Raw genomic sequence first — 18,625 nt, forward strand, 5'->3', positions numbered from 1 at the left:
CACTACCTAGCTCCAGACCAATGTCACGATCTCAGAAGGAAACGATATACCCATTAAACAGCCATTCTCCATTCTCCCCTCCTCCCAGCCCCTGGCGACCACGAATCTATTTTCTGTCTCTGTGGATTTGCCAACTGTGGATATTTCGTATGAACAGAATCGTACCAAATTCCGCTTTGTGTCTGGTTTCTTTCACTTAGCATAGTGTTTCCAGAGCATATTGACCATTAACTTTAACGTAAGCACTTTACATGGCTTGACTCATTGACTCCTCACAACCGTATTAGTTAGATATCCTCTGTTAGCATTCTCATACATTTGAGGAGATTAAGGCACAGAGAAGTCAAGCAACATACTAGAGCCCACACAGCACATAAGTGCTCTTGGCCTCTTCATTGTCCTACTGGTGTCTGCTCTGACTGCTGTTGACCTTGACCTTTAGAGATTAGAAGTATAAACTTAACATGTGAAGTGGAAATTGAAGGGCAACTTGAAGAGAGAATTAATCTACAACATCAGAACAACATATGCTACAGCTCCAGGAGCAGAAATGTTGAGAGGTACCCCTCAGGAAACTGCAGAGCAGAAGAACCAGGATGGATTCTACAGTTCAAGTTCCTGATTTAATCAGAGTGGGTCAGTCTTGTTATAGATTTCTCTCAAAATGTCTTAGGATTGATTAGTATATTTTTGAGAGAGAGAGAGCCTGAGCAGGGGAGAGGCAGAGAGAGACACACACAGAATCTGAAGCAGGCTCCAGGCTCTGAGCTGTCAGCACAGAGCCCGACGCGGGGCTCGAACCCACACACTATGAGATCACGACCTGACCTAAAGTCGGATGCTCAACCAGCTGAGCCACCCAGGCGCCCCAAACATGTTCTTAATCTTTACGCTGTATTACCTCTTATATGTGAAGAAAGGTGTGGAGAGATATGGTCCTTGTCATGGGAGGGAGAAATTTTATCTTTGCAGCCACGAGAGCAGCTGCACTTTGGTATAGAAGGATCCACAGTGGCCCTGAGAAGGCACATTAAGTTCCCTGAGAAGGGAACCTAAGGCTCACGATAGGGCTGAGGTTGCCCACAGATTCTGAGCCCTGCTGAGAATGTTGGATCTTCATGTATGTTCTCATTCCCATTTGTCTGAGGGGGTAGCTAAACCCAGAAAGGAATGTTTGTTCTTTTGACTCTTTGGAGTTCTGTGCCTCCTCCTTATGCTTCCCAGATAACCATGATACCAGGCAGAAAGACCGGGCACCATCGTAGCTGGACAGGGGAAGTTGTGTAGAGGTGGATTTTCTTTGTGGGGGGGGGGGGGCTTCAGGGGAGGGGACTTTTGGATCAATTTTGACATTGAGTGGCGGAGGGTTGGCAGTCCAGGTAGAAGAGCAGCGTGAAAGGCCGCCTCACCGAGGAGGGCAGGAGGAGGATGTGTCTGAAGAACAGAAGCAGGGGGGATAGGAAGGGAGACTGACCCCAGTGGACTCGTGGAGTTTGGCTCTGTGGGGGTGATGAAAGGTGGACGGTGAGGCTAAGAGGCTGTTACCTGCACTGTGCGTCTAACTTCGGGTGATGCTAGGCATGGGCAGGAGAGGCATGTGCAGTGGAGTTTGAGGACCTGGAATCCAGTGGATTTGGTGGCTGGGTTGAGGAGTAGGATTGACGGAGAAGCTGAGATAGGGCCCCCGTGTTCTGTGCGTGGCAGGTTGGTGAGGTTGAGAATCCTGGGGGCAGAGCAGCAATAGAGAGGGTCCTAGTACTGTGTTGGTTTGGTCTTTGGTTTTTTGTATAGTTTGCAAATGTAAGATTTTTTGTGTTTTCTTTCTTTAAAAGTACCTCCAAATGGTGTAAGTTTTGAGAGAGAGAGAGCAAGTGAGAGCGGTGGAGGGGCAGAGAGAGAGGGGGACAGAGGATCCGAAGCGGGCTCTGTGCTGACAGCAGTGAGCCCGATGTGGGGCTCGAACTCACAAACATGAGACCATGACCTGAGCTGAAGTCAGATGCTCAACCGGCTGAGCCACCCAGGCGCCCCCAAATGGTATAAGTTTTCAGGTGCCGCAAAACCTGGATTCACTGCTGATTGTGTTTTTAATTTTTGTTTTAACGTTTATTTATTATTGAGAAACAGAGCATGAACATGGGAGGGGCAGAGAGAGAGAGACACAGAATCCAAAGCAGGCTCCAGGCTCTGAGCTGTCAGCCCAGAGCCTAACACGGGGCTCAAACTCACAAACCTTGAGATCATGACCTGAGCCAAAGTCGGACACTCAACCAACTGAGCCACCCAGGCATCCCCACTACTGATTGTGTTTTAGATGAGGCCAGTGTGAGGGGCCAGATCAGACGCCTTGGGAAGAGTCTGGAAAGGGTTTGAACGCAATTCGTGTCTGACAGGGCCAGCTGGGAGGCCGGGACAGAGAACAGGAGCTGATGTCTGTGTATCTATAGATACTTGTCCTCTGCCAGGCGCTGGGCCGATTGTATTACGTGAATTTCTCAGCTCACACAGAGTCTCTGAGCATAGGTGCCTGTTCCCCTGCCAGTGTTTTTACAAATGGGAAAAGGAAAGCACCATAAATTCTTGGCCTTGGCCATTCTGCTCTTTCGCCTTCCAAATCTGGGCAGGATTGACATTTTCAAGGAAGAACAAATAATGAAGAGACAGGCATTTGTTGAGTGCCTGCTGTATACACAGAGCCAAGGCAGGGGGCTGGGTGGATAGAAGACTGAGTCAAAGATGCATCTTTTCCCTTAAGCAGCTGCCAGTTTAGTGAGAAGATGTGTCTTTTGTGTTCACAGAAAACTCCACAGTTTTTCCATGCTTTACTCCTGTTTTCTTGCTTAAGGAGGAAGAACCAGGGCAGGAGACAGGAAAAAAAATAGTGATAAACACCTTGCTTCATGGAGTATATTGCAAGTCAGCTCTTGTCGGTCAGAGCTCTGAGAGAGTTACTGCTAAAATATGCAGCCACTGGTATCTAGAACATGAGACCCAAGGAAGAAAGCAGGACTTGAGTAATCCATTGAAATTCATGGCTCCGAATCCCAGCATTGGTTATTTTTAGTCTCAGTTGTTTATCTTCTAGCTATCCACATAAGATGGTGTGAGAAGGTGATGAGGATGTGTCTATATGGTTTGTCCCAAACTGAATTTTAAGACTGCTCTTTTTGTATTCCCATGCATTACGTGGGGTGAAGCAAACCTTGCACAGAAAAATACCCCCTGCATATGATTCCATGTATATGCAGTTCTAGAACTGGCAAAACTAGTCTGTGGAGAAAACAAATAGGAATAGCTGGGGCTTTCGGGGGTCGGGGGGGGGTGCGGGTTGTGCTGGAAGGGGCCACTGGGATCGACTGGGAAGGGGCACCTGGGAACTTTATTGGGAGACGGGAATATGTTGATGGTACTAGGGGGGGTGTTACACACGTTTCCACCTGTCAGAATGAAACAGGCTCAGATTTGTGCATTTCAGTGTCAGTAAATTTTTTACCATGATCCCCGCAAAAGATGTGTAAAAAATTAACGGAGGGCGGGGGGAGGAACGAATAAAAAGGATACAGAATGTTGATAATTTTAAAGCTAAATGACAGGTGTTTACTACACTGTTCTGTTTTGCGTCTGTTTGAAATGGTCTGTAATAAAAAATTTATTTTATTAAAAACTGTTTTTTAACATTTATTCATTTTCGAAAGACAGAGAGTGCGAATGGGGAAGGGGCAGAGAGAGAGGGAGACACAGAATTTGAAGCAGGCTCCAGGCTCCAAGCTGTCAGCATGGAGCCCGATGCGGGGCTTGAACTCACAGACCTCAAGATCATGACCTGAGCCGAAGTCGGCCGTCCAACCAACTGAGCCATCCAGGCGCCCCTATTATTTTATTTTTTTTAGAAAAATGTTGATTTTTATTTTTGAGAGACAGAGTGCAAATGGGGGAGGGGCAGAGAGCGAGGGAGACACAGAATCTGAAACAGGCTCCATGCTCTGCCCCCCGCCCCCGCCTTTTTTTAAAGGGTTTTTTTAAAGTGTTTTTTTGTTTGTTTGTTTTTAAGAAAGACTAGATTAAAATTGTTGATTCCTCCTTTCAGGAATCCAGTGAATTCTCTTTCCAGAGAAGTCTGGTCTCCTAGGGAAAATGCAGGATCTCTGGGCACTGGCATTGGTCCCAGCCGGCACTGGCTGTGGCCTCTCCCAGTTTGCTTACTTTCTGCCTTGCTGGTGGCCATGAATCTTGAACTCTGGCTTTCTCCCACTGGCACCTGCCACCACCCCTATTTTTTTGTCCCTGTCTTTTTGCCGTCCCTTTGATCCAGGAACAACCTCCCCTCCTATGGGACTTTGACCATCCCACTCCACCCATGCCTGGTTCCTTCTTATCTCAGACTCTCTGACTCCTTGAGGGTTCCATGATTCCAAGTCATTCTCTGCTGTAAATCCACTTCAGTCTCCTTTCTCTTCCGCTTAGGGTTGTAAAGTGCCACCTGTGTGTCTTTGTTCAGAGATACAAGGTCTGTGAATCAGAGGGTTACCATCTCCACACTCCTCTGCAGCTGTAAACCAGTACATGCTGTGTGATTCAACTACTATGAACTTCAGAACAGGCAAAACAAACCTGTGCCACCTGTGGAATGGAAGGAAGGGGTAGAACTCGGAAAGAGGCACATGGGGCCTTCTCGGAGTCTGGTAATATTCAATTTGTTGACCTGGATGGTGGTTGCACAGGTACATTCACTTCTGATAATTCCTTGAGTTGTACACGTTTGACCTGTGCACTTTTGTCTATGTATGTCATCCTTCAATTAAAAAGTAGACCAGAGGCACCTGGGTGGCTCAGTCGGTTGGATGTCTGAGTCTTGATTTTGGCTCAGGTCATGATCCCAGGGTCGTGGGATCAAGCCCTGTATTGGGCTTCGCAGTGGGCACGGAGCCTGCTTGGGATTCTCTCTTCCTCTCAGGTGGGTTCTGTCTCTGTCTCTCTCCCTCAAAAAAAAAGAAGTAAACTAGGTGTCTATGTAAGGCTTTTAAAAATCACCACATTTCACATTTAAAAATTCAAATCTGTAGGCTTTTATAAAAATAAATATGGCAAGATCTGAATTTGCACAGAGTGGCAGTTGGCTAGGTCTGTGTGTGAGTGCCCCATCCACACCCTGTTCCTCATGGCCCACCTCACTCGTGTGGATGTCCACGTCTGTGCTCTGTTCCCGTTCCTCATTCTGTGCGCCTCCAGCAGGAATCCTTCAGAGTGCCTTGTGTGTGGGTGGTACCTGCGTAAGTAACCCCATGCAGATTTCCCTCCTGCTTTAACGTTCTGTTGGTCTCTCAGAAGGTCCGAGGGTTGTGGTGGGTCGGGGTGTCAATGCCTGGCTTAATGGCAGTCTCATGGGAATACCTTCCGACATAGATTTGAAGTCCTGAGGCACTAGGATCTTGTGTGTTAAGACATTCCAGGTGAATTAGTTCTGCTTGAACTGGGCAAAATTGGGGTTAGCTTATGACCAATCCATAGCAGTTAAAGAAGTTACTATATTTGTACCTAGGTGTTAAGTTCTGTAAATAATTTCCTATTTGTAGACTCTATTTTAAATTAACATTCCACAGTGATACTAGTTAATGCTTGTACCTGGCTGGGTATTCTGTTGTTGCTTTTAAAAATACATAAAGGATTGGAAAAATTTTTTTCTTAGTTAATGGATATGAAAGGCTAACTTTTTGGGTGGTGAATTTACAGTCGAGATTCTTATGAGAGTTCATACTAACCACAAACCACATACCTCAGGGAAATAATCTTGTTAATGCCGTCCTTACAAATCCAAAGCTACAGGCTGTAAGCATCACACCCTCCTTTCCTCCATCTGAATGTGTCATTCTCTGCCTTCTTCTTGCAGGAGATTTTTTTTTTTAAGACTACTGAGTCACCAAAAAAAAAAAAAAAAAAAAAAGACAGAGAGATTGAGAAGAAAAATCGAAGGCCAACTATAAAAAGGCAACTTTATTTGTATACTCCTCCATCACATGAATGGATGCTGGTGCCTCAGTTACAGTTTTATGTCTCTAACTGCCAAGCTTACCATAGACAAGGTTGAAAGTCTTATGTGCTTTTCCACTCATTAACTTTTTTGAAAACTGTACATTTACACAGGGCCAAGTAAAGAGCCCTAACGTCCTAGGCCTTAGCAGTTGGCGGGATCACTTAAATTTTCAAAATGTAGGCAAATTTGCCAGTTGGGCTCATTGTCCTTACTTACAGAATACCAGCTATGGGTATGGGGCCCAAGGAAGTTGGGCTCCAAGACCTTGCCGTGGCTCTGAGTCCCAGGGCTTAGAGGCTGAGGTCCTGGGCAGAGCCCTGGCTCTGCCCGAGGCCGGCTGTGTGTTCTCATCTTCTCCTCACGTCACTCGGGGCTGTGGCATCTCCATTTGACAGACAGGAAACAGACTCCAAAAGGCTAAGGGGCTTAGTTGGGGTCATGCCGGTAGTTGAGTGGTGGAGCCCAGATTCAAACCTGATTCTGACTGGAAACCGTGTGCCTCCCTGTATTAGATTGCTCAGGCTGCCATAACAAAGTACCACAGACTGAGTGGCTTAAACAGACGCATTTATTTTCTCCGGTTCTGGAAGTCTGAGATCTGGGCTTATAGACAGCCGTTCTCTTGCTGCCTTTCTTCTCCCCGTCTTCGTGTGGTCTTTTCCCTGTGTGCGCAGGCATCCCTGATGTCTCTGTGTGCGACCTCATCTCTCTTTCTCTCTCTCTCTCTTTTTAAAGTTTTATTCATTTATTTATTTTGATAGAGACAGACACAGCATGAGTGGGGAAGGGGCAGAGAGAGAGGGGGAGACTGAGAATCCCAAGCAGGCTCTGTGCTGATAGCACAGAGCCCAATGCGGGGCCTGAACGCACAAGCACAAACCGTGAGATCGTAACCTGAGCCGAAACCAAGAGCCGGAGGATGCTCTATTGACTGAGCCCCCAGGGGCCCTCATCTCGCTCTTTATAAGGATACTGGTCAGATACCAGTCAGATAAGAGCAGGGCCCACCCTAATAAACTCATTTGAACTTAATTACCTGTTTGATGACTCTCTCTTCCAATACGACCACATTCTGCAGGATTGGGGGTTTATGACATTTGAGAGGACACAGTTCAGCCCGTGACACACTCCACATATCATCGGCTAACCCTGGGGCAAGCCCTGTTAATCTTCATTTCATTTCATTCATTTTTTTTTGATGTTTATTTATTTTTGAGAGAGAGAGAGAGAGAGAGAGAACAAGTAGGCGAGGGACAGAGAGAGAGGGAGACAGAGGATCCGAAGCAGGCTCCATGCTGACAGGGGAGAGCCCAGTGTGGGGCTCAAACTCATGAACCTCGAGATCATGACCTGAGCTGGAGTCAGAAGCTTAACCAGCCAAGCCACCCAGGAGTCCCATTTCATTTCATTCTTAAACATCCTTACCAGGTAAGAAATTCCCTGACACCATACTCAGCCTGAGCTGGGACTCAGACCCCACCGTGCTGACCCCAGAGCCTGTGCCTTCAGCCACTGCATCACGGGGTGTGTTGTGACATCCGGAAGTTTGCGTTCAGAGCTGTGAAGGGCTCCACAGAGAAGAGGGGAATGATCGCCAGGGGACTAGGGAGTTCAGGGCAGCTTCATGTGTCGATTTATTTTGTAAATTGAGTTGCGGTCATAAATCACAGGATGGATGGGGGCAGTTGCCCACCCAAAGGTAGTTCTCTTCATGTTTCTTGGCTGGTTTCCCTGGGAATTTGTTGCATATTTATTTATGTGGAGTTATTTGCTTTCAGAATTGCATGGCGGGGGAATCTGCAATCTGGCTGCAAAAAGTAATTTGGCAATTTATTTTCAGGGCTGCCCTTCTTCCAGCAGCTTGTTTCAAACTCAACCTCTGGCACAAAGACATCCATCATTTTAATTGTATGTTACTGTTTAGTCAGGCACAAATTTGTTTCATTTTCTTTTTCCTTTCTCCTGTGGGTCTTTTTTTTTTTTTTTTTTTTTTTTTTTTCCTGAACCACCATTTAAAAAAGCCAAAAATATTTCCCCAAACCAAGCACTTTTTATAGTCGAGGAGTTTTTAACACTGAGATTTCTGGTTTTTCGGTATTGCATATTTGGTTCTTAACCTTTCAGAAATGCTAGGCTTGCCTGTTGTTCCTTTCCTGTTCAGATAGACATCCATAATGCAGTCATGTCAAGGTTGTCCCAAGACAATTGTATCGGTCCCAGGGTCAGAAGGTTCACATTCTATTCCTGGCTTTGCATTGGCTGCCTGGCAACATGACCTGCCTCTTGCCTCATTTTTCCCACCTGTAAAATGAGGGACTTGAATGCACTGATTTCTAGAACATTCCTACGTTCTTGCTTGGTAACTTGGATGTTGAGTAGGGCTCCTTACCAAGACCTGCTCACTATGGCTATCTACAGATGCCAACCAGGGAGAGTAGTCTGTTCTATATCAAATACTTTTACTCTGCTTGGTCACAGATGATGGCATTTTTTTAGTTCAAGGTTAGAAATCAATCCTGTATCCCTCAGAAACGTTCTAAGGGATAAAATCATTGATTCCACAAAGTTACATAAGGTAGAATGTTAACTTTGGTGTCCAAAGCATAAATGATTTAGCTTTTGTTGCCACACATACTTACTTTCTATGAAACGATGTTATTTGTGTCTGTGAAGCTAGACCCAGCTTATAGTAGTGCATCCCCCCTTTTTAAAAAAATTTTTTAATGTTTATTTATTTTTGAGAGACAGAGCATGAGCAGGGGAGGGGCAGAGATAGAGGGAGACACAGAACCGGTAGGAGGCTCGAAGCTCTGAGCTGTCAGCACAGAGCCCGACACGGGGCTCGAATTCACAAACCAAAAGATCATGACCTGAGCCAAAGTCAGAAGCTTAACCCACTGAGCCACCCAGGCTCCCCAGAACACCCCCTTTAAAAGCTGCACTGAGGACTGGGGGCAGGGATGAAATGGGACTTAAGGTCCATAGATAGGTGCGGAGTTGGATCCTGACAGAAACCTGTATACTATATTTTGTTTTACTGTCATGGGAGAAAATTAGTTGCTATCGTCTTAGAGCAGTTTTTCTCTTTTGCATCCCACACTGTCTTCACCCTGAGCATGTAGACTTGGATTCTCGAAGGCAGGGCTCAGGCCAGGCTGTGTTGACACCCTCCATCCCCTCACTCCTTTGCAGTTTGTGAGCTTCAAGTCTTTATGGGAATTTTTTTTTTTTTTAATTTTTTTTTTCAACTTTTTTTTTTTTAATTTATTTTTGGGACAGAGAGAGACAGAGCATGAACGGGGGAGGGGCAGAGAGAGAGGGAGACACAGAATCGGAAACAGGCTCCAGGCTCCGAGCCATCAGCCCAGAGCCTGACGCGGGGCTCGAACTCACGGACCGCGAGATCGTGACCTGGCTGAAGTCGGACGCTTAACCGACTGCGCCACCCAGGCGCCCCTCTTTATGGGAATTTTTGAATACATGAAGTAGAACAGTATGATGAAAACTCGTGTACACAACACCCATTTATTATTCTTTTTCTGGAGTATTTTAGAGCAACTCCCAGACAACTGGACATATAGCCTGTTCTACTTAAGTGAGTATATCTCTTATGTAAAATACACACATGTGCGTGTGTATGTGTGTATCCATGATACCATTATCATACTCCACAAACTGAATGGTGATTCCTTAATGGCGATTCCTGCATTTAGTAAATAATGTCTCTTAAGTCTCTTCTAATCCATAACAGTCCTCTCCCTTCTTTTTGGTGCAATTTATTGAGTTCTTGATATGTAGTTGCTCAGTGTAGAGTAAGGCAGCCTTAGGTATTCCAACGCTCAGTTTTAATCTTTCTGCCAAGCAGAGTGAGTGCAAAGAATAGTTTTTTGATTTGTTTATTCTTTTTTTTTTTTTAGAATGAATATATTTATTATTCTACTTCCTTATCTCTAAGCAGGTGATACCTTAAGTTAGCATCACAGTGTGGAGATTTCCTAAGAAACATTTTTTAAAGTTGCAAAAAGCTTTTATATGCACATACATATGCCATGAACACCTGCTGTATCTGTATATGTGTATGATTTTCACTCCGGTTAACTATTGTTGCATAACAGACTCTTCCACTTATGCTTAGTGGCTAACAATGACGAGCAGGATTCTCTTGGTCAAGAATTTGAGGGGGGCTCACCTGGGACATTATTCTGCTGCTCATGGCATCAACCAGGGTCACCAGGAGTACTCTGTTGGAAGATGGGCTGGTGTGGAGGGTCCAAGACGACTGTGCTTACATGTCTGGCACTTTGGCTGGGCTCAGCTGGGACAGTTGACTAGAACATCTTCCTGCTGCTTCCTCAGCCTGGCAGTCTCAGGGTAGTTGGACTTTTTACTGTACCCTTAGAGAAGCATCCCAAGGCAATGGTCACCTCACCTCAGAAATCACAAAATGTTATTAACACCATATTCTGTTGGGCTGAAGCAGTGCCAGGTTCTTCCAGACTCAAGGAAGAGGACAAAGACCTTGCCACCATTTTTGTAAGCACCACAGTTAAAAACCAAACAAACAAACAAACAAAAACAAAAACACCCCAAACAAACTAAAAACCCCACTAAAACTAACCCCATAGGTACTTGGCACCTGAGACCTTTTGGGTCTCCTGTGTATTTGCTTGTCTTTTGGTGAAGAGAGAGACCACTGGGGTGGAAGGTACCTGCCCATTCAGGTCATCCAAGTCCGTCTCCTGTCCCCTGTTCCCATTCACTCAGGATTGGAGTGGACTCAAGTTGGGCAGAGAGCACCATAATAGGGTATATGACTCACCTGACCTAATAATGAAGGTGACATGGAGAGGCCCTCCCAACCTAAAAACTTTTTTTTTTAATGTTTATTAATTTTTGAGAGACAAGGCAGAGCACCAGTGGGGGAGGGGCAGAGAGAGAGAGGGAGACATAGAATCTGAAGCAGGCTTCAGGCTCTGAGCTGTCAGCCCAGAGCCCAATATGGGGCTCGAACCCACGAACGGTGAGATCATGACCTGAGCCGAAGTTGGACGCTTAACCAACTGAGCCACCCAGGCGCCCATAAAACTTTTAAGAGCAATTTTTCCAGTGGATCTTTGTGTGAGGGAGGTTGTCTGATGCTCTGTTAGTGTCCCTGCCAGCAGGAATAGCATATTACAATTTGCTGGGTAGCAATATCACTGAAAATCAACGAGTATTCAACATGTGCTGTCTCTGATGTTTCTTACTGAGAGTTGGAAACATAGCATTTGAAATGTTGGTCGAAACCAGTTTTCAGCAGTCAGGATCAAGTAGCTTTAGGTGTTTCGACTTCATTCAGCATCTTAAGGAATAAATGGGAAACCATCCCTTAAACTAACTGTTGAATCCCATGTGTTAGGCAATGCTTGGAAGGAGCCATACGGAGACAAATTGATGTCACTTAGATGTTAGTTCTTCTACACTGATTGAAAGAAGGTTCATCGGATCATGGCCCGTGGGGTCATTCTCATGGCAGCCCTGTGAGAGCGGTGGTATTAAAGGAACAAATGAACGCTTTGAAACTCTGCTGCTTGGCCCGAAGATGGTTCTCAACCAGAAGCAGAGGCTGATCAATAGTTAAATCAATAATGCAACACACAGTTGTGCATTTTTGTTTTTAATTTTAAAGAGTGTGAGAGTGTGTGTGTGGGAGAGAGAGAGAGAGAGAGAGAGAGAGAGAGAGAGAGAGAATCCAAGGCAGGCTCCATGCTCAGCACTGAGCCTGACATGGGGCTCGATCCCACAGCCCTGGGATCATGACCTGAGCCGAAATCACGAGTCAGAGGCTCAACCCAGGTGCCCTCACAGTCTGTTTTAAATTGGTCTGTCCATTACATGCAGTCAGTGTGGCTGTCAGGCTGTGTTCTGTGGTGGGATGGTAAGACCAGAAATCTGCCTGCCCAGTCCTCAGGCTGCACACCGAGAACCCCTTGCGCAAGGTGGAAGGAGAACCCTGGTTCTCGATGCAGCTGATCAGTAGTGCCTTCGTTCAGTGCCTCACAAACCAAGAGGGCACTTTCTTCTAAGACTCTTCTTCCTTCCTTGTTGATCAAAATTAAGGGCAGTTGGTTTTGTTGCTTCCTCTGATTTCCAAGAGATTGTTAGCCAGGCGAGTCGGGAAATTAATATCATTGTGCTCTGTTTTACCAGAATTGAATTTCCAGGAGCTGCCCAGACTGTTGATGTCCCCCTCCATAGAACGTCTTGGCTTCTGTGTTAGTTTGTGAGCAAATAATGTACTTTGCATCCTGCCACAACTTGCCTGCCCTCCAAACAAATTAGGAATCACCTCCCTACCATAAGGTCTGTTTGCATTGGCTTTGAACCCCAGTCTAGCCCAGGCCATGCATGAAGTAGCCTCTCCGTGTCTGTGTGGTGAATTGGGTTTAAGAAATATTTCTTATTTGCCAGACATGTTCCATGTGTTTGGACCCACAGGGACAAATGAGCAGAGAAGTAACAGAGTAAGGTAGAAAGAACTCTATCCTAAGAATCAGGAAGGCCGGATCCTGATTCTAGTTCAGCCACTTGGGAGCAGTGCGAACTTGGTCACATAATTTCTCTGAGGCTCAGTTTCTTTCTGTGCAAAATGGGGTCATGGAACCTTGGTAAACATTGAAATGCTCTTCAACTGGGAGGTAGAATTTATAAGCTGGACAGCCTGGTCTTAAATCCTCCAGATTATGGATACTGTTATGAGTCCCCAAATCTTGCTGATGGCTGAGATGGTATTTCTCACTCACCAGTGAAAATTTCAGATATTTATTTGGTAAATTCTCATAGTAATTTCAGATATCCTGGAGTAAACCAATTTCTATTTGTTCTTAATGGCTTAGCGGTGTTGGCAACGGGGATAGAGACTCCTGGGCTGTGTGTAAGTGTGTAAAATAGAGAGCTAGTTTCTCACTAAGAATATAGAAAATTAGTGAGTTATCAAGTTGTGAGAAAGGGGGACCAGAGCTGGTAACTAACCATGAAATTAGTACTTCCTGGAAACAGTTGAAACAGACCTTGAGGCAGGTGCCTTCTGGGAACTGCTGGCCAGGAAGCACTGTGGAGACCAGGTGGAGTTCTGAGAGCTACTCAAACTTGGGGTATTTAAGAACTTGGAAAGGAAGGAATTGATTTCTAGGGACCGACATGGGTTTACAGAAATCCTCCAAACGAGACTAGTCTCAGCTTTTCTTTCTTTCCTTTTTTTTTTTAAAGTTTACTTATTTATTATGAGAAAGAGCACAAGCGGTGGGGGAGTGGGGGAGAGACAGACAGACAGACAGAATCCCAAGCAGATTCTTGCACTGCCACCGCAAGCCCGATGCAGGGCTTGATCCCAGGGCCCTGGAATCATGACCTGAGCCAAAATCAAGAGACGGATGCTCAGTGGACTGAGCTACCCAGGCGCCTCTTGTCTCAGCTTTTCTTTTAAAAAAAAATTTTTTTTTAGTGTTTATTTATTTTTGAGAGACAGAGAGAGACAGCATCAGCAGGGGAGGGGCAGAGAGAGAGGGAGACCTAGAACATGAAGCAGGCTCCAGGCTCTGAGCTGTCAGCACAGAGCATGTGCGGGGCTCGAACTCACGAGCCGTGAGATCATGACCTGAGCCAAAGTCGGACGTTTAACCGACTGAGCCACCCAGGTGCCCCTTGTCTCAGCTTTTCTTTAAAGGGGATTACTAAACTGCTATAGATCACGGACTCCCTGAACTTTGATTTTTGTTATTTGGCAAAAAACACATTGTGTCATTCCTGTGGACGAGCGAGAGAAAGGAGGTTTGGTTGAAAATAATAATTCCTTTGTGTGTAGAGGATACCATTTGTTTTCTTGCTCTCTTATTTTTTTATTTCACTTCATTTTGTTTGTTTGTTTGTTTAAGCTCCACACCCAACATGGGGCTTCAACCCATGTTGAAGATCAAGAGATGCACGGTCTACAAACCGAGCCAGCCAGGTGCCTCTCTTGCTTTTTTATTAGTACAATGGCTTAGCAAGGTTGACAGTGCAGGTAAGAGTACCGCATTTTTCAGATGAAACTGAGACTCAGTGCGGTTGCTAAGGTCATGGTCGTATTGCTAGAAAAGAGATAGAGCTGGGTTCTAATCCAACATGTTTGGCTCTAAGAGTCTGAGGGCATGGTCACACTGTATGTTCATAACTGGGTTGAGGCCACCATCAGAGGGGAACCTTTCGTAACATACAACTCAAGAAAGACACCATCCCCACTGGCCACGTGCACCCCTCACCCTCTGCCTGCATTGCACTTCCCACATGTTGTAAAACTGAGATCGGGAACTGATGCATGGGATAATAGCCCAGGACTTCTAATGTTCTTGATGGGATATGTCATGGGCCAGTTTAAATAAGATGACATTTACGTGAATGAATGTAGAAGTTTGCACTCAGGTTTAGAAACTATCTGGGGCGCCTGGGTGGCTCAGTCGGTTACGCGTCCGACTTCAGCCCGGGTCATGATCTCGCGGTCTGTGAGTTCGAGCCCCGCGTCGGGCTCTGTGCTGACAGCTCAGAGCCTGGAGCCTGCTTCTGATTCTGTGTCTCCCTCTGTTTCTGCCCCTCCCCTCCTCATGCTCTGTCTCTCTCTGTCTCAGAAATAAATAAACATTAAAAAATTTTTTAAAAAAAGAAACTATCACCACAATCATTTTGGTTTATTTTTTAGCCCATATATAAAAATGCAGAACTTGATAGTATTTTGTTTACGTAAGGCATAGCACAGTGTGGTATGGTTTCCAAAACACCAGCGCATTAGAGCAGACAGGGTGTCTGGAAGGAGAGATGGTAGTACCAGGGCTCTGCAGACCCACATCCCAGCCGGCTGGAGAGAATTGCCAGCGGAAAATGGACCAGGAAGATCAGGCTTCCGAAAAGTCGGTCATTTGAAGACTGTTGTGGGAACTAAGGATTCTCCTTAATCCATCTGCATCAGCATTTGTTTCTTGAGCTTCAGAATGTCCGGTGACGGAGAAGCAAAGATGAACTGGATGGGGCCTCGCCAACAAGAAGTTTAGTAATGACCATTGTGACCTCAGCGTAGCTGTGGGGATGGGCTTGCTGCCAGTGGGGATAGGAGCAGGGATGTAGGAGGGGGGCACCCGGGAAAAGCCATAGGGGTGGGGCCTGCTGCATACGTCGGGTGGGCGTTGTGTTAGGAGAATATGTTTGATTGGAGCCCAGGAGGCATGTGGGGCCCAGGGAGATAAGACGGGTGGTGTTGGGCAGTATTGATTGTGCAGAGTCTCTGACACCAGGCCGAGGAGCCTGCATTTCATCCTCTGGCACATGTTTTTGTACAGAATAGCGACTGAGATGAGGGCTGTGTTGTGTGCAATGCATTTTGGCAAACACGAGAAAGATGGGCTTTCACAGGGGCGCTTGCTGTGGTCCAGATACCAGGCGGTGTAGCCTGAGCCGTGATGGAGAGGAAAGACAGAGCCCTTCTGAAGACGGATGCAGAGGGGCCTGCTGTCTGTTAACAGAGGTGGAGCAGGTGGACAGAGGGGAGCCTCGCGTGCCAGCAAAGAGAAGGCTCCTAAAAATCCTTACACTGCCCAGGTGTCCTGCTTTTCCATTTTAGTTCACAGCCAACGCGTATACACTTGACGGGCACGCAGCTCATCTCCTCCTTTTAACCTACCTGGGACACCTGGCATCTTCTTATGCTGTTGAGACTAATGAGATTTGGATGGGTTGCCTTTTTTTATTTTTATTTTTTATTTTTTTAAATGTTTATTTATTTTTGAGAGACAGAGAGAGAGAGAGACAGCGTGAAAGGGGCAGAGAGAGAGGGAGACACAGAATCTGAAGCAGGCTGCAGGCTCTGAGCTGTGTGCACGGAGCCTGATGTGGGGCTCGAACTCACGAGCCATGAGATCATGATCTGAGCTGAAGTCAGACACTTAACTGACAGAGCCTCCCAGGCACCCCCGGATGGATTGGCTTCTATCTTTGTTCTTTCAGGGCCACAGTCGACCTGTTACATTGCACTTGGGTCAGGTTGCAGTAAGATATTGTCGGTTGTGTCTTATCTAAGAGGGTCAGGATGGTTAATTTATTTGGGGAGACAGTTAAGACATCAGCTGTCCAGGAGTCTTCCTTATCAGGAGTACGGCTGGCAACCAGTAAATAAACAAAATAAGAACCTCTGACTGGCCAGCAAAGATCTCATGATGTTCATACCTTTCCCTGCTGGCTGCCTGCCTGACCCAGTGTTTAGCTGAGAACTGTGTACTCTTACTTTACACATGATGTTAATGAGCTTGGTTATTTTTAGCTCCTGTCTGATCAGAAGTTGCTGCTCCAGAGAGAGACATACTGACTCAAAACCACTGGTTGCTGGTCCTGGTGAGAAGTGGTGTGTTGAGATGGGTGGAGAGAGGGCTACATGACCTGGAGGCAAGAACTCAGGGGTAGAGCTTCTACCTGTGTTTGGGGACAGCCTGCCATACGTGTCTTGAAGTAGGAGCGTCGCCAAATTCCAGAATAGTGATCTGGACTGAGTAAGGTTTGACGCTCAGTGTATTCTGCTTAAGAAGGCCGGGAGAGAGGAGGCATCAAGCTGATTTGGATGACTTTGCTCCCCAAGAATGGCTTACTCGGTGAGGGCTTTCTGTAGCTATTCGCTTCCAGACTTTGTGACCCTGGTGTACCCCAGCACCTAGAATAGTGGCTGGCACTTGATGAGCAGTTGGTAAATATTTGTTGAATGAATGAATGGATTCATCACAGAGGGGGAGACCTAGTTCGGAGGCAACCAGGAGCAGCTTCCTGTCTCGTCACATTAATGGATCTCCTGTTGTAACCACTAGACAGCACTTCACATAATAGCCACAAAATCGTGTTTGGGTAAATGGCCTTGGAAGTGCAGCACGGCTCCCTAGGCCCTTGTTCATGGAATACTTAATTTGAAAAGATTTTAATGATTGTGTTCTATTTAGGCCTGCTGCTCGTGAAGTATCTATCTGTTGTTCGTGTTTCAGCACGGTCCATCCAGAAGATGTGTTTCTTGGCTCTGGAACGCCACGCATCCCCCAGCCGGCCAAGCCAGCCAGCCAGCCAGCTAGCTACACAGCAAACAGATGTTTACGGAGCACCTGCTCTGTGCCGGCCAGGGATGTGCTTGGGGGATGGTGAGAAGGAGAGGTGGTACTCAGATGAACACAGCTGGTCCCTGCCTACAGCCTGATGTAGGAGTAAGACAGGAATAAAAGCAGCCTCGGTGCAGGGTGATAAGTGTGTGTGTGTGTGTGTGTAATAAAGGCACGTGCTTGCTTGCGGGAACAGAGGAGGGGGCACTTACTGCCCTGGGTTGGGGGCGCGGGGGCTGGTGAGCTAGGGCTGAAGAGGCTGAGGAAAGAAAGGCTGTTTGGGCTAAGCCTGAGATGACAGTTCATGGGCTTCTGGGGGCTGCCCAAGGTGCATTGTCCTGGCTGGCAGGACAGGTGAGTTACCTGGAGTCTTCTCAGCTATGAGTGGACACTTTGTGTCCCCGGGCTGGGAGGAGCAAGAGGTGGTGGGTTCGGGTGCTGTGGCCTAGATTATCTGTCTTTGTCTGACCTTTCACTCACTGGGACCTCTGGTTGGAGGACCCCTCTATTCCAGCCCTCATAATTTCACCAGATTCTTCTTAGAACTGGAAAGGGCCACTGGGGACTAAAGAGCATAAGGGGTTGGGGAGAGGTGAGTGGGGGAAGGTGTTTACAGGTGAGTAAACATGGTATTTCCTATCCGCCAGACCCTGCTGTGTCTGCCACCTACCTCCAAGTCCAGGTGAGGGAGGGTTGGCCGATACAGGAGCCAGTCTGACACGGCAGAAGGGACTGGCTGGCCCTAGAAAGGTTCTTTTTTCCAACCTCCACCTTGAACTCCTTCTAGCTGTTGTTGTTTTTTTAAGTTTATTTATTTATTTTTGAGAGGGGGAAAGCGTGAGCCCGGGAGAGGCAGAGAGAGAGGGAGAGAGAGAGAATCCCAAGAAGCCTCCACACGCTCAGCATGGAGGCCCACTCGGGGTACGAACTCCCGAACTGTGAGATCATGACCTGAGTAGAAATCAAGAGTCAGATGCTTAACCAACTGAGCCACCCAGATGCCCCTCACCTTGAGCTCCTTCTAAATTAAGAGCTCTTTTAGAAAGACATCAGGAAAGTAAGACTGGGAATGACTTAGAGAGAAACTTGGACTAACTGCCCTTATTTTACGTGTGAGGAACTGTGTTTTTTCAGTTCATACTCTGTGAGTATTAAAACGACATACCTGGATGGTAAGCCGTTGAACCAAAATAGAGAGAGCCGGGTGGGAAACAGGTGGGATTTGGGGTCAGCTGAGTTTAGGTGACCCTGTACATTCAGGGCACCATGGCTGATTTGTAGCTGCAGGAGCGGTCCAGGATGGTCCTATGGATTTTGGGAAATTATGAATTGCTTAAGGTCACAGCTAGTGCATCTAGGACTAGCGCATAGAGCTCTCGCTTCCTGCCAGCCCAATTCTGTCTGCCACATCCTGCTGCTAAAGCTCTACACTAACTAGTTCTGTCCCACTAGGAAA

General features: G+C 46.6%; 1 protein-coding gene across 12 annotated transcripts in view; it reads left to right on the plus strand.

Annotated features, from left to right (window-relative positions):
• The window catches only part of EPB41L4B (erythrocyte membrane protein band 4.1 like 4B), a 130,752-nt gene that overhangs the window by 17,174 nt on the left and 94,953 nt on the right, over positions 1 to 18,625 (plus strand). The window contains exon 1 of one of the 12 annotated variants that reach the window (XM_058694634.1): positions 4,590 to 4,721. The exons of 10 other annotated variants lie outside the window; for them this stretch is intronic. In XM_058694634.1, coding sequence (XP_058550617.1) covers positions 4,662 to 4,721 — 60 coding nt within the window. In that variant the 5' untranslated portion in view covers positions 4,590 to 4,661. Of the gene's footprint in view, positions 1 to 4,589; positions 4,722 to 16,653; positions 16,681 to 18,625 lie in introns of those variants that run through there. One more of the 12 variants, XM_058694635.1, reaches the window with a different exon arrangement.

Source organism: Neofelis nebulosa, chromosome 12, assembly GCF_028018385.1.
Source record: "Neofelis nebulosa isolate mNeoNeb1 chromosome 12, mNeoNeb1.pri, whole genome shotgun sequence".
NCBI lineage: Eukaryota > Metazoa > Chordata > Mammalia > Carnivora > Felidae > Neofelis > Neofelis nebulosa.